General features: G+C 36.9%; 1 protein-coding gene across 2 annotated transcripts in view; it reads right to left on the bottom strand.

The window, feature by feature from the left end:
• Positions 1-598: 598 nt before the first annotated feature.
• Positions 599-23,954, bottom strand: part of Brd7-9 (Bromodomain containing 7/9) — a 198,351-nt gene continuing 174,995 nt past the window's right edge. For both annotated transcript variants that reach the window (XM_090392551.1, XM_090392560.1), the window contains exons 13-15: positions 19,602-19,832; positions 17,165-17,205; positions 599-1,198 (exon numbers count right to left, since the gene is read on the bottom strand). In XM_090392551.1, the coding sequence (XP_090248677.1) occupies positions 869-1,198; positions 17,165-17,205; positions 19,602-19,832 (602 nt within the window). In that variant the 3' untranslated portion in view covers positions 599-868. The remainder of the gene's footprint in view (positions 1,199-17,164; positions 17,206-19,601; positions 19,833-23,954) is intronic.

The following is a 23,954-nucleotide window of genomic DNA, read 5'->3' as shown; positions in this document are numbered from 1 at the left end:
ACCCAGAGGAAGACCAAGATATAGGTGGATTGATATGGTACAAAGTGCCTTAGACGATAGAAATATAAGATCTGATAATGTTGGAGTCTTGACAAGTAACAGACTGATTTGGAGGAAAATTGTAGATAGGAAGTTAGTAATGGTGTAAATTTTTCATGTAGTACTATCATATCCTGTACAACCCTTGAGGATACATGGCAGGAATTTCACGATGATGATGATAATTAGGTTTAATCTGCAACTAATCCTTAAGAAATGTAGCATTCAGAGTAACTATCTGAAAATTAGAATTGTGTTCCATCTTTGTAAAAGCAAACATATTCAGAAAATCTTAAAGAACTGGGTTTATTAGTTGCTGAAATTATAAACCCAGTCCTTTTATCATTGGATTCATAAAATTCCTTTGTTAAACAGGACTATTTTCTCATGGCCAAAGTGGTAGAGTCAATCAGCTAATCTGAAAAGCTTTGAAATCAGAACTTTTCAGAAAGACTAATTAACTACTCTGCTGATGTCATGGAATGAATTACTTTATTCAGTTAAATGCACACAAGAAAACTTGAATAGCAAAATTAAAAACGGGGATTTTAGTAATTTAATACTAAATACAAAATTATGTAGTTAAACTACACAGGGTTCACAATCACACTCTGCATCATAAGAACTCCCCCCCCCACCTGGATTATAGGTATTTACATTATGTGAATTTACATTATTCACAATTGAAAGTTCTATAAGATGTATGTGTGTATATATATATGTGTATATATATATATATATATATACAAATGGGTAATATGTACATAGAAAACTGATGTTTATGTACACTAAAAACCTCTGCTTCCTGGCATAGATTTTAGCATAATTTTCAAGATGCTGTTGGTGATTCACATACTCTCAACATGGGTCCTGTTTCTAAAAATTCTCTTAATTCAGAGTCTAAGTCTGAAGATGGTATCTGCTCTTCACTGGTTAATTCAGCAGGAGAACATGAAACTAATGCTGGAGTTTCTTGACAATCAGTGTCCATATTACCACTTTCTCTATTACATATTTTAGACATATCCTCTTTTTCTTGAGAAGAACTATTAAGTGGTGAGGGATGAACTTCTAAATCTTCAGAGGTACAGACAGGTTGAAAGGTAATACCCATAGCTTTTCGAATGCTTTCAACAGATATAACAGATCCTGGATTTGTCTATTAAAAATAAATACATAACTATAAAATAAAAAACATCATGTGTTTGCAAGTATTAGAATTTCCATTTAACACTATTATATACAGATAAAATAAGCTTAGTCAGATAAATTACAAGATCCATATATTTAGGTATAAGATAAACAAATCTTAATCATAGTAAGCAAGCATATGCAGTAGGAAACTTAATTTGGGCTAAGATGAAACCAAAGTTTGTATAGTGTATATCATATGATATCACAAGGAGCTGGTTTACCTTTATTATGAGTATGTACCTTGGTACACATTTCTGCAAATGAAGGATAGGATCCTGTTCGGTATTTTGTCATTTAAGCAGTATGTCTAACTTTTATAATATATTTTGAAATTTCATCGATCAGGCCAGTTTGAATCTTAATGGATCCTCATCACAATTCAGTTCAGATGAACAATTCAAAGTCGCTATAAGGTACCACTATTATATATATATACATAACTGAACTACAAACTTTAAAATAATTAAGGCTAGGTTTTCTTTTGATAAATGTTACTATATACATATTTTATATATATATTAAACAAATAACTGCACTACAAAACAATGATGGTATATTTTAATATCAATGCTGCCTGTTCTACCTTCTGCCAAGAGTTTCCTTACAATGCAATATCAAAACGGATACCAAAGTTTATAAATCATATTTTAATATAGGAAACTAAATTTATTTCTGGCACTATTCACTTTCTCATGAATATGAAAAAAGGGCACAAGCTATTTTGATCTTAATTAACCCATAAGAAAGGCATGAGTAAAGCAGAGGAGACTCTACATAATATTAAATACATATGATTTAATATTATGTATTCACACCGGGTGCGAAATTTAAGGATGTAAGTGAGAGTATTAGAGTGCAAAAACAGAGGGTGAAAGAATTAATAATTGTGGCGGGTACGAATGAATTCAAAGGTGATAAATTTTTTATGAGAGAGGACTTGAAAGTATTGTTAAAGGTAGCGAAAGAAAAGAGTGACAGAGTTAGAATGGTGAGTCTGTTACCGCGATATGACAGAGAGGAGTTTAGAAGGAGGGCCATAATCGCAAATGACATTATGCGCAGGTTATGCGGATGGTGTGGTGTAGAATTCGTGGACGTGTGGAATGAGTTTGATGGGCGAAAGGACTTATACAAGATGGATGGCCTACATTTGAATGGACTTGGTGTGCGGAGACTGGAAAAAGTGTTGCTGAATGAAGTGAAAATGGATGTGCAGAATCAGGGAAACTAGAACTACCAAGGAGGGGGGGAAGTGGATATCCAGACATCAGTGAGACAGTTGAGTGTAAAAATGTATATAATGTACCTGAGCCAGCACTAAGGACAAAAAATGGGAATGGGACATTTAGAATAACGCATCAAGATAGGGGTCGGACAAAGGGATCACTGCAATTCATGTATACTAATGCCAGGAGTATTAGGAACAAGAAGGAAGAATTTTTGGCCTTGCTTGGCTCTTCCTGGCCACAGGTTATTGGCATTAGTGAAACATCGTTGACGGAAGATGATATAGTTAGTGGGATAGAATGTGTAGGTTATAGTATGTTTAGCAGGGACAGAGAGAATAAAATGGGAGGAGGGGTGTTATTGATGATAGCTGATGAACTGCAGCCAAGGAGAATTGAAGTATTGCAGGATAGTGAAAGGAGCTCATTTGAGGCTATTTGGTGTGAGATTGACACTGGCAGAATAAAATATACAGTTGGGTGCTGCTATAGACCAGGTGATGGAATAGATGGTGGAGATGGTATGCATAAACAAATTGATGAAATGAGTGGAAGGAGGGTAATTATTATGGGAGATTTCAACTATGGTAACATTGATTGGAAGGAGGAGAGGACACATGTGAGGAAGGAAATGGATTTTATTCAATTATTAAGGGATAACTATCTGAAACAGCATGTAATTGAAAATACTAGGGGTGTGAGAGTGCTTGACCTGGTAATTGCATCTCAAAATTTGACTGTAATGAATATGAACATGTTGCCACCTATTGGTGAGAGTGATCATACTCTTTATGACCTGGGAGGTGGCTAAAGGTGTGCAATTTGTGATTAAGACAGGGTATATGTGGAATTACCGTGCTGCCAAGTATGACAAGCTTAGGAGATTGCTTGGGTCAGTGCCATTGCATGTACAACTGCAAGGGCTGGACGTCGATAGAGCATGGGAAGTGGTCAAAGGGCATTTACAGGAGGTTATGGCTGATTGTATACCTAAGGTCCGAATAGTGAAACAAGTAGGGGTTAAATGGATGAATAACACCATTAAGCTTGAGCTGCAAAAAAAGAAACAACTATGGAGGGAATTTAAAGAAAGGGGTGACCTGCAGGCACACGAACGGTATAAAGTGCAGGCCAGAAAGGTAACGAGTGTGGTAAAAACAGCAAAAGCCGATTATGAAAGGAAACTAGCTATGCAAGCAAAAGAGAATCCCAAACAGTTCTTTCAATATGCTGCAAGCAAGAAAAAAACTGTACATAGCAAAATGATTTTAAGGAATGACGATGGTAAAGAGTTCACTGAACCAGTCGATATAGTGGAGTTACTGAGCACGCACTTTGCAAAAGTATATCATCCAGGTGGAGACATTGAAAAAATGAAGGAGCTATTAGTTTATATGGGAATTGTGATGAATGAAGTGGAGGTGAATAGTCTATTACAGAACCTTAATGTGAATACATCTGTGGGATTGGATGGTATACCGGCACGGGTCTTGCATGAAGCGGCTAAGGAATTATCAGTGCCCTTGACCATGTTGTTTAATCTGAGTCTCGGGTCTGGCTTAGTCCCGAAGGCGTGGAAAGAGGGGAAAATAGTTTCACTGCATAAAGGAGGATCCAAGACTATGGTTGCAAATTACCGACCGATCAGCATATCAGGAGTCGTTGTCAAGGTCTTGGAGAAAGTAGTCAAGGGAAAAATACAGGAATGGATTGATGAAAATAAGATACTGTACAGAGGACAGCATGGCTTTGTGAAGGGTAGATCATGCCTCAGTAACTTACTCAAGTTTTATAACAAGGTGACGGCTGAACTGGATAAGGGAAATGGGTTTACAGTGATACTGCTGGACCTGGCAAAGGCGTTTGACAGGATACCACATGGAATTCTAATCCGTAAACTACAACATATGGGAATGGATATAGGGTTGGTGAGATGGATAGCTGGGTGGTAGATGGAGAGATATCAAAGAGTAGTTTATTCAGGAGTAGAGTCCAAAAGACGGCCTGTGACTAGTGGTGTGCCACAGGGTTCTGTTCTTGGACCACTGCTGTTTAATCTGTTCATTAACGATATAGGGAAGGGTCTAAGTGGGACAGTTCATTTGTTCGCTGATGATGCAAAGTTGGGTAGGGCGATAGTGAACGCAGAAGATGTCAAAGTCTTGCAAGATGACTTAGATAGATTGGAGTTCTGGACTAAGGAGAATGGACGTCAATTTAATGTGACAAAATGTAAGGTTATGCATTTCGGAGTGAAAAGATTAGCAGCAGTATACCACATTAGTGGAACTGTACTCCAAGAGATTGATGAGGCCAGGGACTTGGGAGTGTTGGTGGATAGGGAGATGAAGTTTAGGGGGCACATTGCGAAAGTAGCTAAATCAGCTCATCAACTCACTTGGTTGTTGAAAAATACCTTGACGAGCAGAGACAAGCAAGTTATTGTACCTCTGTACCGAGCCCTGATAAGACCTCATCTCGACTACTGTGCCCAGATTTGGTCACCTCGGTTCCTTCTTGATGGGGAGGAGGTGGAGAGGATCCAGAGGCGAGTGACTAAGATGATAGCAGGTCTATGGAATGAACCATATGAGAACAGGTTGAAGATTTGTGGGTTGCAGAAACTAGTTGTTAGGCGGAAAAGGGAAGATATGATTGAGACATTCAAATTGGTAAAAGGATTCTATAGGATTAATTCAGAGGATATTTTTGAGATCAGGACTGGTGGTGGGAGAACTAGGGGACACCCATGGAAGCTGGGCAAGAGCGTGGTTAGCAGGGGTGTTAGAGCTGGGTTCTTTAATTTTAGAGTGGTAAATGAGTGGAATAAGCTGCCAGAGTCTGTTGTGGGTGCTATGACAGTGAGCGACTTCAAGGCAAGGTATGATAGATACTGTGAGAATGTTGAACAGTTGTGTGAACATGATGTCTAGGGCCTCCCTCGATGAGTCTAAGGACTCCCTGGAGTAGCCAGTAGTAATAATAATAATTATCAGTGCTTTCAACCCCCCCCCCCCCTTCCTTCCCATCTGGACCTCACCTATGAAAGGTAAAACTTTTCACTGGCGAAGCTTTCATAAAACACTATTCCCATGGATGGACCAATTAATTAAACCCAGAACCACTGGGCTAGGCAAAAAAAAAAAAAAATTGGCATCTATACCTGCTGGATCATTTATATTGGGAAAGGGATACATGTTAGAGTTGTCAACATCATGGTTGTTGTTCAAGTTAAAATGAAACCGAAGAAGATGGAATATGCTCTTCTCAATTTTACAAGACTGCTAAACCTTGAACACCCTCTTTATGATCTATTCTAGCTCAAAATTTATTTCCCGGATACACTTTGTTGCTTTAATCACTCTCATAATTCCAACAATACTCTGATTATTTATTTCTGACTGCTCATTTTCTAACCAGATCACCTTCCCTGGAAACAAGTGTTCACAATTCAAACAGGATTTCCTTCTTTAACTTTGCAGATCGAGATGGAAGAAATGCCAAAGTATTTGCTGTTAGTAATGATCTGAGATAAATTGCATATGAAAATAATCCTCACAACATCCAAAACATTTTCTTAAATGGCTATCCCTCCAAATATACTGTAAATAATTCCCCATTTGGTAGCTACAAGCAAAATCTGTCCATCCTCTACTACAGATCAACCACCACTCAGCCAATCTTTACCTTGTGTCCTTTGACACTAAAGCAGTATCAAATGACCTCCATGATTTCCATAACTCTTTTCCATTCTCCTGAACAAAACATCTGCACTGGCTGAATAACTAAAATAATCCCCCCATCCAAACATTTGTTCTTCAACAGGTGTTTCACAGCAGTATTTGACATATGGATCATGTCAAATACTTCAGCTCCACATTCATCTCACAAGATGTCAACAGTCCTTAAGAACTCGGATACCAAAAAAAGTTGTGGTTTAAATGGACCCCCCCCCCCTCCTTCCTATGTTGTCATTCAAATAGCATCAAAGCAAGTCTATATTCAGCTTATTATAGTATCCTAACCAAGCGAAATAAAAGTTGGACATCAAACTGTTGTCCCATTGTACTCAATCCTCTCGGAAACAATGAAAGTCATCAACAGTTAACTTCTATATCATCTGGAGGTGGTGTAGAAATTAACCATCAAATAATTAGTGATCACAAATATGCATGCTACTCATTCCACAACAGATCTCCTAGCCAACTTTATCCACAAGCCATGGAAAAATCTGGAGAAAACCACAGTTGCTCTTTTAACATTTATCAGGCATGATGCTACATAGAGACCTCCTTACTAAACTACCATCTTATGATATGCTTTCTGTCCTTTGTAATTTGGCCAACAGTGGAGTGGCAGGTGGTTTTGTCTCTTTGGACTTCCCAATCAATACCAAGATATTTTGAATGCATTTGCTTACAATCTTCATCCTATTCATTAATGACCTTTTTTTGCTATATCAAATCCTAAAACTGTTTTGCTGAAAACAGTACACTTCACTTATCTTTTTATTTATTTTTTGGACAGGGTATGAGGGTGAATGTGGGTCCAGGCAATCTAGACATAAGTGAGAGAATCAACACAGGAAGTTGTGGGGTGAAGAGGATATTGCAGTTTATGTATCTGGAATGAGGGAGAGGGGTTTTTGGCAATGGTGATAGACATTAGTAAGATTTTGATTTTTTAATGACACTTGTGACATAATGATTAGAAATATATACACGTTAGCACAAGAATAATGTTTAATTTGCCAAATATTTCGGTCTGAATATTACAGACCATCTTCAGTAGCTACATAGGAATAGTTTTTAAAAAACAAAGTGGAATACGAACAATTGATCATTCATACATAGAACGAGCCGCGTGATGTCATATCGCTAAGTATTAGAAGAGTAAACATTTTTAAAACATAATTAAAGATATTAATTCAAAAATTCATAATGATCTTAAATAACATTAGACTGTTAAAAAAAAAATAATTTAATGTGTTATCCTGATTAAACTTTCCCATATTTTTGATACAGATGTACAGTCATTACGATTCAAGTTAGGACGTTGATGTAAGGCTTCTACACTTTCTTTAAATAAACCTTCAAATTTGTGTAGGAGGAGAGTTTTGGACCAAAGGATGTTGTGGTTTGTTTCTAATCCATGCTGAGCTAATCCAGATTTCTCATGTTTGTTATGTTGAATTGATGACTGATGCTCTTGAATTCTTTTTTCTATGGAACATCCAGTTTGTCCAAAATAAGAAAGATTACAATTACAAGGAACTTGATACACACCAGGTAGAGACAAGGTTGAGTGTTTATCTTTAGATGAAGGAAAATGGTTGGATAATTTGTTAATAGGTGTATAAGTGGCTGTTAGATCATATTTCTTTAAAATTCTTGAAACTGGTTCTGAAATCCCGGAAATGTAAGGAATTGGAACTCGACGTATTGAATCTTGGTTGTTCTGTGTTGGTTTGTAAGAATTGAAAAGATGTTGTGTACTCTTTTCGGAGAAGCCGTTTAGTTTCGTGTGATGTTTGATAGTCGAAAGTTCCTTCTGTAATAAATGAGAAGTTGAACAGTAGTTATGGCTTGTCGGAGTAAACATTTTGTGACTCCTGTTTTTTGACAAGGGTGATGAGCAGATTCTTTGAGAATATAACGACCTGTGAAAGTTGGTTTTCTGTAAACTGTTGTTGTTGTAAGAATACCAGAAGGTGAACGGATGAGAAGGACGTCTAAAAAGGAAAACTTGTCGCCTCTCCTCCTAAACAGATGTTACTACAAATTTGAACATTTATTTAAAGAAAGTGTAGAAGCCTTACTTCAACGTCCTAACTTGAATCGTAATGACTGTATATCTATATCAAAAATTTGGGAAAGTTTAATGAGAATAACACATTAAATTATTATTATTATTTTTTTTTTTTTATCAGTCTAATGTTATTTAAGATCATTATATGAATTTTTGAATTAATATCTTTAATTATGTTTTAAAAATGTTTACTCTTCCAATACTTAGCGATATGATATCACGCGGCTCGTTCTATGTATGAATGATCAATTGTTCGTATTCCACTTTGTTTTTTAAAAACTATTCCTATGTAGCCACTGAAGATGGTCTGTAATATTCAGACCGAAATATTTGGCAAATTAAACATTATTCTTGTGCTAATGTGTATATATTTCTAATTAGTGAGACTTGGTTGATGAAGATTGATTAGTCATAAGGACAGAATGTAAAAAAGTGATGCTAATGACAGCAGAAGAACTGAACTCAAAAGGAGTAATTCATCACTTATTTTGATGGTATATTACAACACCAAACTAACTAAAATATAAAAAAAAAGACGTTTATTAACTGGCTTATATTTTGCTGCATTTCAAACTAGCATCTTCAGATACATTACATGTTACAGTTAACACCTCTTTGTAAACAATTAGATGGAAGAAAACAAATGTGCTTTATAGAAGTCATTACAGATCAGCAAGATTATTTTCATAGTCAGCCATGGCTATGAAGCATTCTCCAACCTGAACAAGTGTGGTTACATTAATTTGCCAAAAATTTGAGAGCCTGTTATCTTATGATTAAGAACAGAAGGATTTGTATAATGCTGATGGACTGCATCTAAATGGTTTTGGTGTTAGGTGACTCGAGGGAGCGGGAGAGAGAGAGAGAGAGAGAGAGAGCTTTGTTCACAGAGCATGCTGAAGTGCAAATTCAGGAAAACTTAATCAATTAGGGTGGAAGCAGATGAGTTTCCTGCTTCCATTATAATTGGGTGTGAAATCACCAATGAGGCGAGTGAGTGTGAGAATGACCAAGAGCAAAATCTAGTCTCTCAAGCAAAAATATTGAATAGGGTAATAAATACAGGAAGGGCAATTGGGATCCTAAAGGGATGTTTCTATATTTCTTCAGTTGGTCTGGTTGGCCGAGTAGTTAGCGTATCCGTTCTCCAGCCAAAAGGCTGTGGATTCAAATTCCACCGTGGGCATGGATGTTTGTAATTGTCTGTGAAAATAGTAGTGAGCAGTAGATGGTGTTGGTGTAGATCATGATGGTAGTTGCAGTTCATTGTAGTTGGTGGATTGAGTGGTAGAGTAGGTGCCCTCCCTCGATGAGTCTGGACTCTCTGGAGGCATCACGTTATAACAATAGTATACTAATGCCAGAAGTATCAGGAACAGGAGGGAGGAGTTTTTGGCATTGGTTAGTGCAACATCGACAAAAGTTATAGGCATTAGCGAGATTTGGCTAACAGCAGATGATGTAGTTACAGGGATAGAATATTAAGGGTTTAGTATTTTCAGGGAAGATAGTATGGGGGGAGGGGATACTGCTGATGATACTGGATGAATTGCAGCTAAAAAAAACAGGAGATAGGCAGGAGGGTGCTATTCCTTTGAAGCAGTCTGGTGTGAGATCAAGGTCAGTAAGATAAAATATACAGTTGGTCTTTGCCATAGAGTAGGAGGTTCCATGGATGATCTGGAAGATATGCATCAGAAAATCAGCACAATGATTGTAGATTGAGTGATCATCATGGGGGGGGGGGAAGCTTCACAGATATAGACTGGAAAGAAGAAACATCACATCTGTCTACATGTCCACTTGGCATCTACAGTTGCCACACGGTGACAACGATGCTTGGTGATGTGCCACACCGGGCCTCATCACGTAGTCTCATTGTTTGCTTTTGTGGAGGCTTCAACTCTCTGAAGATCAGTTACTCCACACACCATCCATCCATCTCATTGATGGTCTACCCCTTCCTCTTTTTCCAGGAAACTTTACCTTCTATTACTGTTCCAAGAAGTCCTCCTTCCATCATTTCAGTGTGACCAAAATATTTTAACTTTCTTCTGTCATTATCCTTAAGGAGCCTTAAAGTTCTACTGATCTTTTCTAACACCCAATACATTTGTATGCCTTTTGGTATATGATATCCTCAAAAGCCTTCTGTAACACCACATCTCAAAAGCAGATATCCTTTTCTTAAATGATAAGTTAGCCGGTCTCAAATGGAGGTAGAGTTTTTTTGCCACCATGGTTGGCCGACCGGTTAGCATATCCGCTTTCGGCCAAAAGGCTGTGGGTTCGAATCCCGCAGTGGGCATGGATGTTTGTGATTGTCTGTGGAAATACCAGTGGTGGTAGATGGTGTTGATATAGACAGAGAGATGTAGAGTAGGTTAGGTTAGGTTAGGTGATGTGCCACACCGGGATAGTCAGATAATAATAATTATTATTATCTGACTTCTTTAGGTTCCATGTATTACATTCATAAGTCGCTGTTGGAAAAACAACTGCATCCAAAATCTTCAACTTTGTTCCCATGGAGATGCATCCATCCTTCCAGATTTTAGACAAGTCTCTGACTTGTTTTAGCCATTCCAACAGCGACCTATGGATGTAATACATGGAACCTTCTGAACAGCAATTCTTCACATTAATAATGGATCCCAGGTACTCAATCTTGCTGACTTCCTCAATTCTTTCCCCATTAAGGTACACACTTGTTCTCAAGAGCTTTCCTGTTTTTATTTCCTTTGAAAACCATAATCTTTGTCTTGCTAGGATTGAGTTGAAGTACTCTGTTATTACTGATCTTGTTAACTTTGTCAAGAATTTGTCCTAGTTCTTCCATGTCATTACAAAGGAGTACTGTATCATCAGCATACCTCAGATTACTGATCTTGTTAACTTTGTCAAGAATTTGTCCTAGTTCTTCCATGTCATTACAAAGGAGTACTGTATCATCAGCATACCTCAGATTACTGATCTACCTCCTATCCTAATTCCTGTCTTGAGTTTATCTGATGCTTCATGTATGATGTCCTCTGCATATATACTAAACACGTGTGGAGAAAGTAAACATCTTTACCTAACTCCTTTTCCAACCTAAAGCCAATCAGTCAATCCAACACCTGTTCTTACTGTGGCTTCTTGCTCCCTGTACAAGTTGGCAATCAACCTGATAGCGTGTTAAGAAAAAAACATTCTTTTCATTACTTCCCACAGTTTCACATGCTGAATACAGTCTAAAGCTTTAGAGTGGTCTAAGAAATACATTACCAGAGGGAGTCTGAATTCTTTATATTTTTCTATGATCTGTCTAAGGCAAAGGATCTATCTCTGGTGCCCTTACCTTTCCTAAAACCTGTTTGTTTCTCATGCATCTCTGCCTGAACTTTAGCCTCAATCTTATTTAGTATGATCTTCAATAAAATTCTGCTTGCATGAGATATTAAACTAATAGTTCTATATTTCTTGCAGACCTTTATATCTCCCTTCTTATGTAGTGGTATGAAAACAGACTTCTTCCAGTTTCTAGGCCATGATCCTGTCTCATATATATACTTGTAATCAATCTATGAAACACTCTTATCCCTCCATCTGCATCTGGAACCTTACTGCTCTTTCAACTTCATGTCAAGTGGAGGAGGTTCCAAATCAAAATTTTCTTGGTGAGATGACTCCTCCACATTTCTTTATTCACTCTATAGTTCCTTACAATATTCTTTCCATCTGTTTTCATCATTTCCTAGTAATGCTCAATTCCTATCTCTGATGACATTCAATTTGGGCTTAAACTTGTGCTTTAGGTCACGAACTAAATAAAACATCCTTTTATAATTGTGCCTTCTCATCTGGAACTCTATCTCTTCACATTTGTATAAAACATTTCCTTGTCCTGCTTGATGGCTCTTCTGACATCTCTATGTAATCTTTTATATTCTTCAGTCCCTGTGTCTCTTGGTCTTCTTATTGGGCTGAGATACTTCTTGACTATATCCTGTATTATCACCTTGACTCCTTCCCAAAGCATTTCTGGTGAGTTCTCCTCACTGGTCTCCAAAAAATCATCCAACAGAGTTGATGTTTCTTCCGTGAATCCACTAGGAATTATTCAAACATCCAATCTAGTGGGATGTGCCTAACTTGGAAGTTTCTGGATTCTTAGTCTTACTTTGGCTCTTACTAGCTGATGATCTGTACCACAATCTGCTTCAGGCCAAGTATGCACATCAGAGATGCTTGTGTTCCACCACTGGAGAGCCAGGATATAATAAATCCAGGATAATAATAAATCTTGACCTATCAATGTTAGATATCCAAATATAGGTCTGTCGTAGGTGTTTCTGAAGGCAGATATTGGTAATAACTAATCTGTTAACATGGGCAAATTCCAACAGATATATAAATACTTGAAGCAGCATGTGATGGAAGGGACTAGGGGTGACAGAATATTGAACCTGGTCATAGGATCAGAAGAGTTATCCACAGGCCACATTACGTCCAATTGGCACAAGCAGCCATGCGTTCAGAGTGCTAACCATTTGTCGGCCACAGTGCATCATCTGTGCCACACATTCTCACACAAGAACAGCCTTTAAAGGAATGCAGAGAACCGACCAGGGCTTCTGATCTAATGTCCAATCCTCACCTTCTTGGGGTGCACCCTGTTGGGTATCTACCTGGATACTGAAGGGATGAGGATGGGCTGGCAATTTGAGATTTAGCTGACCAAATTGTATTCTTATTGGCTTAAATCAAAATACAAAATGATTGGAGGAAAATTGTAGATAGGAAGTTAGTAATGATGTAAATTTTTCATGTTGTACTATCATATCCTGCACACCCCTTGAGGGTACATGGCAGGAATTTGATGATGATGAACCATGCATTCTTGACTTGGGAGATTGTAAAACATAAGGAATATTCTATCACGTGGAACTACAAGGCAGTGATTATGACAAGCTTAGGAGGAAGCTTGGATCTGTGCCATGACATAAAACACTGAAAGGGCAGATATTAGTAGTGCATGGGAGATAGTTAAGGGACATCTAGAGGAAGTAATATTAAATCGTAAAACTAAGGTAAGGAGGGCTAATCAAGTTGGAGTTAGATGAATGAGTAATAACATTAAGCATGAACTGCAGAAGAAGAAGAAATTGCTGTGGTAGGTATATAAGGAGAAGATGATCAGCAAATTCATGAACAGTACAAGGCTCTGGCAAGAAAGGTGACCAGCATAGTAAGGAAGGCAAAATCAGATTACAATACAAATCTAGCCAAGCAGGCCAAAGAAAATCCCCAAGAGTTCTTTTATTATGCAGCAAGTAAGAAGAAGAATGACTATGGAAGATTAACCTTAATGAGTGCTGATGGTGGCGAGGTGACAAAAGTAGATAAAATAGTAGAGTTACTGAGTGACCACTTTGCAAGGATATATCATCCAAGTGAAGTTACTGCTGTAACATATGCGACAGAAACATGTGGGAAACAGAGGTGAATTTGAGGTACTTTGGATATTGCAGAACCTCAATGTAAATACATGTAGGATTAGATGGGATATCAGCTCATGTTCTGAGCGTATATGCAAGAGAATTGGCAACGCCTCTGACTAGACTCTTTAATTTAAGTCCTAGCGCTGGTACAGTTCCAAGGGAGTGAAAGAGGGCAAAATAATTCTTTTGCATAAGTGATGTTCTTAGACTGAAGTAGCAAATTATAGACCAATCAGATCTCAGGTGTGGTGGTAAAAGTACTGGAAAAATTGATTGAAAAGAGAATTCAAGAATGGGTGGATGAGAATATGATACTGTATGAGGGTCAACATGGCTTTGTGAATGGTCGGTCATGCCTCAGTCATTTACTAACTTTTCATAATAGAGTGCAGCTGAGTTGAATAAAGGAAATGGCTACACGATGATTTTGCAAAGGTATTTGACAGAATACCACATGAAACACTGTTACACAAATTAGAACAAATGGGGATGGATATGACACTGGTTAAGTGGATAAGAGGGTGGCTGCTGGATGGCTATGAAAAAGGGGGTATATGGAGGTGCAGAATCAAGACAAAAACAGGTGACTAGTGGTGAGCTGCAAGGTTCAGTGCTTGGACCACTACTGTTTAATTTGTACCTAAATGATATAGGAAATAATCTGAAAATAAATGTTGTTTGCTGATGATGGGAAATTAGGTAAATAATAGTCAATCAAGGCAATATAGAGAGCTTGCAGGACAATTTAAACATGTTCTCAGTATGGACAAAAGATAATGGGTATCAATTTAATGTGTCGAAATGTAAAGTTATGCATTTTGGGATAAACAGATTACCAGCTGTGTACCACATTGATGGAACTGTACTCCAGGAAATAGATGAACCTAGAGATTTAGGGCTAGTGGTCAACATAGAACATATTGCTAGGTATAGCTCATAAGATTACTTGGCTATTGAAGAACACACTAAAAAAGTATAAGGAAGTGTTATTCCACTTCATAAGGCCTTAATACGTTCACATCTGGATTACTGTGGTCAGGTCTGATCTCCTAGGTTTCTTTGGAATGAGGAAGTGGTGCAAGCTACCACGATGGTGAGCTGTCTTTAGAATGTTCCTTATGAGGATAAATTGAGGATGTGTGGAATGCAGAAGTCAGTTGACAGGAGAAATGTTTCAGCACTTAGCTAGGGGCCAGAACAAGAGGTTCTAGCCCCTCTACTAACATTTAGTAGATGCTACTGAACTCTTATAAGTCTGATATTATGGCCAACCTCGACATTTCTTTCTCCTGGCATCGAATCTCTGCTCTTTTGCCTTTCATGGTTAATTCCCATGGTAAAACAAAATATACAAATGGAGTACTGCAATAGGTTCTGCCTTCCCACCTCCACTGGCCAATTTTTACAAGGAGAGTTTTTGAAAAGTAAGTTTTTGGCATAGCACCACCAAGCCTTCAATATAGCAATGATATACTGATAATTTGTTTTCAATTTAGCCTCATGGCCTAAATAAATTCTTTCTTCACTTCAACAATTGACATCCAAGAATTCATTTTACCATGGAAAAATGTATTATTGAGGTATCTAGCTTTTCTGCATACTTCAATAACAGATCTTCCAAATGGTAACTTTTATTTTACAATATATATAAAAAGTGTAATCACACAGGCAGATAGATTCTCAAACTTTCCACCCCCATCCCCAGAAATACGGTATTAAAACTAATGAAAGAACCCATATCTGGTACAATTAGGCAATTCCTCACAGAGTAACTTAACCAGAAACACCTCATCTTCTAATCAGGCTACAATTCTAACAGAATTAGCAATATACTTAATCATCTCCCCAAACCTTGATCTTCTGTACATAATGGATTATAGTAATGGGATCACTATTTGGAACTATGTCTAGGGCATGTCAGAAAAAATTCCCAACATTTTAAAGAAAATATAATCTCTGTACTGCCTTCAAATCCCACTTGAAACTGGCTTTCCTTATTCACTGCCCAAGAACCAACTCCTTCCTCATTCAGTTCCCAGTGTATATGGTTTCTTTTTCCTCCAAATTTACCTACTATGGAATTCTGGAAACAGTAATTCTCAAGCATTCCAAGCCACAAAAATGGGAGCATGTGCATTATCGATCTAAATCTTATAATTATCTTTTTACATGATAATGCTATTTATTATCATACATTACTGGTTTTGTTTATTGCAGTCTTATCAGTGAAAGAGTGTTTATTGCAGCTAGACTTGTGGAGATATTGAAAGCTAACTTAATACCAGCAGTCATATTTCCATATACAAGTTATTTTGTAACTTGTATATGGAAATATACAAGCCTATAAAATATAAATATTTTATAGGCTTGCCTCACAAGATATGTTCCTGAAACATGAGAGTTCAAAAATGCTAAATCTGAAATAACTAACCCCATTCTTTCTGCTGCTGTTTTTTTTTTTTTGGCATGCCCATTGTGATATTTTTCAGTAACCTAACTCCTGTGAATAGCAAGGTCCTACTGTATATTTATCAGATACACCTCTCTCTTTACTCACTCACACTCACACACACAAACAAAATGTGTTCACTGTTCATTTTGTCTGCCAATCTCACTGGCTTCCAGATGAGCTGCCACTTTTTTTTTTTTTTTTAAATAATATGCTTAAAACCCATAGGAATGGTTATACAGTAATAAACAAACAATCAAGTTATTACCAAATTATCAGAAACTGATTTTTTATTTTTATCGAAATGTGCACTTATGCATATATTATGCTGATCAATGTTTTTAGCACAATTTAACATTCTAGAATTCTGTTTTACGACCAAAATAAATAAATAAATAAAAAAAAAAGAGGCCTGTGTAGCTCTGTGGAAGTGCCGTTTGCATCCAGTGTGAAGAAAGCCATTCTCAGTCCGAATATAGTTATTGACACCAGAGGAACTTTTTCTAATCCTTTCTTTCTTTCTTGAATTAGTTGATCTCAGGCACAAGCAAGCAAGCAGGCTTCTCCCCCACTCCCACCCCCACTAAGTCTCCAGGTTATATACACCTGGAATGGCCTTGCCTACTATAGGAAAACTGGATTAAATCATACATATCTGGTAGATTACTGTATAATAACACACCATTGCTATTATTGTGATTACTCTTATCAAAATTGTGACTGTTCTTGAACTTGTTACAGGTTCAACCTTCTTAGGTACACACTGTAATCATGCACAATGCATATCCAGAACAAGTGGAAGTAGACAGCAAGTGCAAAATGTTTTTTTTTTTTTTTTTTTTTTTTTTTTTTTTTGTAGCCTTTTAATAATTTTCATGCTTGTCATCCATAAAAAGCATATCTGTAACAAATCTAAATCTAACAAAATACTAAAAACAGAAGAACAGCTATACTAGACAACCTACCTGTGCTGTCAATTCTGTTAATTTCTTGGAAACTTTTTCAGCTAAAAAGAGAAAGTGACAAGAGTAATTAGAAGGATAAATAATTGGAAGTATTGCAAATACAATTAAGTTTAACATACAGAGTGGCCTATTTTACTGACACATTATAGCCATCAAGCCATTTATGTTTGATGGCTATAACTTGTCAGTAAAGTTTTTTTCTAATTATACTAGCTAATTGCAGAGAAAATTTTATTTAAACTTGGTAGGTACATTTTGGGCCACTCTGTATAACTATGAATATGATTAAAATAAGGAAGAGGGAAACTTAGGGGGTCAAAGTTAGAAAAGTGGAGGACCTCCACATAGCCTTTTAAACAATGTAGTGAACTGAATGGGGCTTCTGGCCAATCCTTGCCATTTCATGATGCATCCCCATTAGTATCTGCCTGAATAGTGAATAAACAAAGATGGGTTGGGATTTAGCTGATCATGTATTCTGTATTTGTTGAACAAAATTATTTTCTTTGTTTTAGAAGAAAAACAGATATGAGCTAAACAATTTATATTTTAAAGGCCATTACTGAAAGCAGAAAAAAACTGTCTTTTAAGTTCGAAGTTTGTGTATTCTCATCAAATCTCATGATTGTGAAGAGAGGAAATCTTGTGTGATGTCACACCTTATTACTAAAATTAATTTATAGTATAATCAAGTGAAAAAAAAAACTTTCAGCTTCTATCTGTAATCCAAAGTATTTTAGTAATGAGGTGTGACATCTTTTGACTACTTGTAGATGGGAAATATATGACTTCTGCATAACTTCAACCTTGGTATCTCTTCTTGGTCTGGCTCCCACTGATGATGATTTCGGCAATCAAGGCCAAAATCGGTCTGGGTAGTAGCCCTTCCCATAATGCATAGCATTATACATGTCCATAAGGATATGTGCTGTGCATAATGGGATACTAAAGCAATTGATGTGAAGTCATTAGCCTCTATATACAAGTAGCCTAGTCATGAAATTACTTCACATGCCAACTTTGTTTAATTACACTTGGATAAAGAACGTAACCAAGAATGTAATTTTTTGGCATCTTTAATTTATAGTAAAAAAAAAAAAAAAACTAAAGAAATGTTCAGCCAAAATGGTTAGGCGCTCAACTAACGTTCACACAGAAATGAAAATAATGCACGACAATCACATATGTCTATCAACCTATCAGAATCTCTGGAGTGGTTGTGAAGATGTCAGCAAAACTGGTGTCAACTTGCTTACAGACATGGGTTGACAAACAAGCTATACTTTGCAAGGAACAACACGGATTTGCTCAAGAGAGGTCATGTCTGAGATAATTTGCTCATTTTATAATAATGTTACTATAATACTGTTCGACTTTCCATCTGATAGGATACCACATGAAAGGCTGTTGAATAAACTGGAGAATTATGGAATTGGAATAGGAACTATTGATTTGGATGAGTAAATGGCTAATGGACAAGTATCATAAATCGGTATATGGGAGATGTGAATCTACCAAATTTAAGATGACTAGTCGAGTACCGCAGAGATCAGTCCTTAAACCACTGTTGTTCAATGTGGGCAAATGATAATGGCTATTATTATCATTATGTAACACCTCTGGGGGTCCAAAGGCTCATCGAGGGAGGGCAACTACTTTACAACTCTGTCTCCACCACTCAACTACAACGAACCACAACTACCATTATCATCTACAGCAACGCAATTTTATGTAAATATTAATGTAAATAAGTGATTTAGTGTAATAACATTTCTAATTTTAATTATACTGATGGAATTATGCTAGAAGAAACTGATGAGGATAGTGATCTTGCAGTGGAAGGAACTGAAGTTTAAACATCACAGAACAAAAACTGCAAATACAACTTAGAGGATAATTGCAATGTTGAAATGAACACTGACGTGCAAGGATAAGGAAGTCATTTGACTCTTTATAAGGCTTTGATAAGACCACACCTGGTTTACTATGCACAAATTTCATTCCCCGGGTTGAGAGGAAATAAAGAAGTTGTAGAAAGGTTGCAAAGAAGAGTAACAAAGATGATATCAAAATTATAGAATGTCGATTATGAGGAGACACTGGTATACAGGAGAGAGAGGGTGGGGGTAATATGATAGAGGCCGATAAACTTCTGAAAGGGTGTGTTATAAGATATCAGATGCCGAATTTTTTTATGTGGATGGTGGGGAGAAGACAAGGTGGCATCTGCAGAAGTTAAGTGTGTGTGTGTGTGTGTAGTTAAGAAAGGAATGAGAGCTGGATTCTTCTTTCAGAGAGTAGTGAGTAAATCCAATGTGCATGAGTTTAAGAGAAGGTATCACAGTTGATGTGAATGATGTATTGCCTCGCTCGATGAGTCCTTGATAAATTTGCTGCTAAGTAAAAAATAATCAGATAAATTAGTATTTTTGTTTACCTAATTCATGTTCCATAGCTGTTGGTCCTTGTATATGGGACAGATGGAGAGGAGGATCACTGCTTAGTCTTTCATTTTGAGCTTTTGCTAAATCTTGCAAAAGATCTGTTGCCTGGTCCAATTTCTGTTGGATTGACTTCCTGCATTCTGCAAGTTTTTTGCCTTCTTGTGCACCTGAAATTCCTCTACTTTCTTCAACTGGTTCAGCATCAGGTTTTTGTTCTCCACTGCCTGTTTATGATCATATTAAAATTAAATATCAAAGATAGAACACAGCAAATTAGATTCATTTAATGTTTACTAATAGCAGATGGGTTTTTTTTTTTTTTTTTTTTTGGCTCAAATAGTGACAGGTTTTTCATTATTTACTGATTTATTAAAAAAGAAAAACAATGAAAACTTAAATAATAAATGTGAAGTTTTCAAGGCTTGTTTATCAATTTTAAAAAGCAAAATCAAATTTTAAAAATCACTTCAAACTAAACTAAACAAACAAAAAAAAAAAACAGTGCACTGTTAACCTTTTAAATATAAAATGTTTTAGATTAACAATCAAAACAGTTTTCATATTCCACAGATTAGATTTATGACATGAGCTTTATCAGTCAACACTTTTAAGATTTGAAAACATGGGTACAATAATATGCAAAATACCAAAAATACAGGTATCCCTTGATATATGCGGCTTTGATTAGTGAACAAAAAATTATTGTGACCATAAACTTGATATATGCAGTATCAAATTTGATTAGTGTATCCCAAAAAGTTTGAAAATAAGCAAAGCGTTAGACTTGGTCAATGAAACTGATCAGATCGCATGGTACGAGTCGTGCTCCAACATTAGTAACTCACTCTTGGCCTTAGTGCTTCAATTTATCAGCAGAGAGTGACACATACAGATGTATATGTGTATGTATTACAGTGTATGCTTATGGCCTATCCACATATCACGTAATTTTCAAATTATGTCAAGTATTACCCTTCGTAACCATGGCCTCGAAAAAGAGTAATAAACAAAAACTTATTATTTTGGATAATACTAAAATTGACATTATTAAAAGGTTTGATAACAGAGAGAAAGCAAAGCAAACATCGGAAGAGCTCTAGGCTATACAAGCCATTTTAAATAAATGCGACTGAGTACTGCGAACAAGGCAAAGTGGCATTTGCATCTTTGAGTATGCAGTATACTAGGAATAGAAGCCCATTAATGATCAAAATGGAAGATTTACTATTTCTTTGGCTAGAAGATTGTAATCAGAAGCGTATTCCCATTGACAGCAATAATCTTAGGCTCAAGGCTTTAAGCCTTTTTTCTACACTTAAAGAAAAAAAATATCAAGATGTGACTGCAACATTTTCTGCAAGCAAGGCTGGTTAGAAAATTTCAAATCTCGATCTGGAATAAAAAATGTAAAATTAGCAGGCGAAGCAGCAAGTGCTGATAAAGATGTTGCAGCCAGATATCCAGCTGAATTAAAGAAAATAATCGAAGAAAATGGGTACGACGATCGTCAAATATTCAACATAGACAAAACTGGCCTGTTTTGGAAGAAATGCAAACAAAAACATTTTCAGCAAGAAAAGAAGAATCACACCTGGTTATAAAGCATCCAAAGATCGCTTAACACTTTTACTTGGAGGTAATGCCAAAGGTGATTTCAAATTAAAGCCAATGCTAAATTATCGAACAATGAACCCAAGGGCTTTTAAAGGCAGTAACAAACAATCCCTTCCAGTAATATGGGAATCAAATAAAAAGGTATGGCTTACCAAACAGTTGTTTGAAGAATGGTTCACTTCACATTTTTGTCCTGCAGTTGAAAAATACTGCAATGAAAATAATTTAGCTTTCAAAGTTTTTTTAGTATTGGATAATGCCCCTGGACATCCCACCTCACTTAATGATTTAAATAGTAATGTGCAGGTTGTATATTTACCACAGAATATGACATCTTTGATACAGCCTATGGACCAGGGAGCATTTCTGCATTTAAGGTTTACTATATTAGAACTTTTGCCCAGGCAATTCAAGCTAAAACTGGAGACGATCCAATCACTCTAGAGGAATTTTGGAAAAATACAATATTAGACAAGCAGTTATAAACATTCATGAGTCTTGGGAAGAAGTGACAGCCAACTGTATGAGAGCGTTCTGGAAGAATCTTTTGCCTGAATCTGCAAATAATTTTGGTAGTTCTATTAATCCTGTTAACGAAGTTATCGATAATACCGTTTTGATTGGAAGTGCTCTTGGATTTGAGAATGTCGATTCAGAAAATATTCGGGAATTATTGGAATCACATTCGAAAGACCTAAGTAACGAAGTTCTTCTTGGAATCGAACATCAACAGGCATACGAAGAGGAAGAAGAAAAGGAAAGTGAAGAAATGGAAGATATATCTAAAGAAATCACTATCAAAGAACTTGAAGAATTGTTTAGGACAATTGAGAAGACAAAATAACTTATACTAGAGATAGATCCAAATGTAGAGAGAAGCATGAACGTTAGTCACGGTTTAGATAAACAAATCGATTGTTATCGCAAAATAATGGAGGAGAAAAAAAAGCTACCACTGTTCAATTTATGTTAGATAAGTTTTTTATAAAAAATAAATATTTAGATAAGTTTTTATGCAACAAATATTATTATTATTATTACGGCCGACTCCAGGGAGTCCTTAGACTCATTGAGGGAGGCCCTAAACACCATGTCCACATAACTATACGACATTCTCACAGTATCTATCATACCTTGCCTTGAACTCACTCACCGTCATAGCACCCACAACAGATTCTGGCAGCTTATTCCACTCATTTACCACTCTAAAAGTAAAGAACCCAGCTCTAACACCCCTGCTAACCACGCTCTTGCCCAGCTTCCATGGGTGTCCCCTAGTTCTCCCACCACCAGTCCTGATCTCAAAAATATCCTCTGAATTAATCCTATAGAATCCTTTTACCAATTTGAATGTCTCAATCATATCTTCCCTTTTCCGCCTAACAACTAGTTTCTGCAACCCACAAATCTTCAACCTGTTCTCAAAAGGTTCATTCCATAGACCTGCTATCATCTTAGTCACTCGCCTCTGGATCCTCTCCACCTCCTCCCCATCAAGAAGGAACCTAGGTGACCAAATCTGGGCACAGTAGTCAAGATGAGGTCTTATCAAGGCTCAGTACAGAGGTACAATAACTTGCTTGTCTCTGCTCGCAAAGGTATTTTTCAACAATACCTTGACATCCATTCTCCTTAGCCCAGAACTCCAATCTATCCAAGTCATCCTGCAAGATTTTGACATCTTCTGCATTCACTATTGCCCTAACCAACTTTGCATCATCAGCGAACACATGAACTGTTCCTCTTCGATCCTTCCCTATATCGTTAATGAACAAATTAAACAGCAGTGGTCCAAGAACAGAACTCTGCGGCACACCACTAGTCACAGGCCGTCTTTTGGACGCTACTCCTGAATAAACCACTCTTTGATATCTCTCCATCAACCACCCACCTATCCATCTCACCAACCCCATATCCATTCCCATATGTTGTAGTGTATGGATTAGAATTCCATGTGGTATCCTGCCAAATGCCTTACCCAGGTCCAGCAGTATCACTGTAAACCCATTACTCTTATCCAGTTCAGCTGTCACTGTGTTATAAAACTTGAGCAAGTTACTGAGGCATGATCTACCCTTCACAAAGCCATGCTGTCCCCCGTACAATATCTCATTTTCATCAATCCATTCCTGTATTTTTCCCTTGACTACTTTCTCAAAGACCTTGACAACAACTCCTGATCGGTCGGTAATTTGCAACCGTAGTCTTGGATCCTCCTTTATGCAGTGGAACTATTTTCCCCTCTTTCCACACCTTCAGGACTAAACCAGACCCGAGACTCAGATTAAACAACATAGTCAAGGGCACTGATAATTCTTTAGCCGCTTCATGCAAGACCTGTGCCGGTATACCATCCAATCCCACAGATGTATTCACATTACGGTTCTGTAATAGACTATTCACCTCCACTTCATTCATCACAATTCCTGTATAAACTAATGGTTCCTTCATTTTTTCAATGTCACCATCTGGATGATATACTTTTGCAAAGTGCTCGCTCAGTAACTCCACTATATCGACTGATTCAGTGACCTGCTTACCATTGTCAGTCCTTAAAATCATTTTGCTGTGTACAGTTTTTTTTTTTTTTTTTGCTTGCAGTATATTGAAAGAACTGTTTGGGATTCTCTTTAGCTTGCATAGCTAGTTTCCTTTCATAATCCTCTTTTGCTTTTTTTTACCACACTCGTTACCTTTCTGGCTTGCACTTTATACCATTCGTGTTCATGCAG

Source organism: Typopeltis vanoorti, chromosome 1 (genome assembly GCF_054136105.1).
Source record: "Typopeltis vanoorti isolate ZY-2024b chromosome 1, IOZ_Tvanoo_1.0, whole genome shotgun sequence".
Lineage (NCBI taxonomy): Eukaryota > Metazoa > Arthropoda > Arachnida > Uropygi > Thelyphonidae > Typopeltis > Typopeltis vanoorti.
This window is presented reverse-complemented; position numbering and strand designations above follow the sequence as displayed.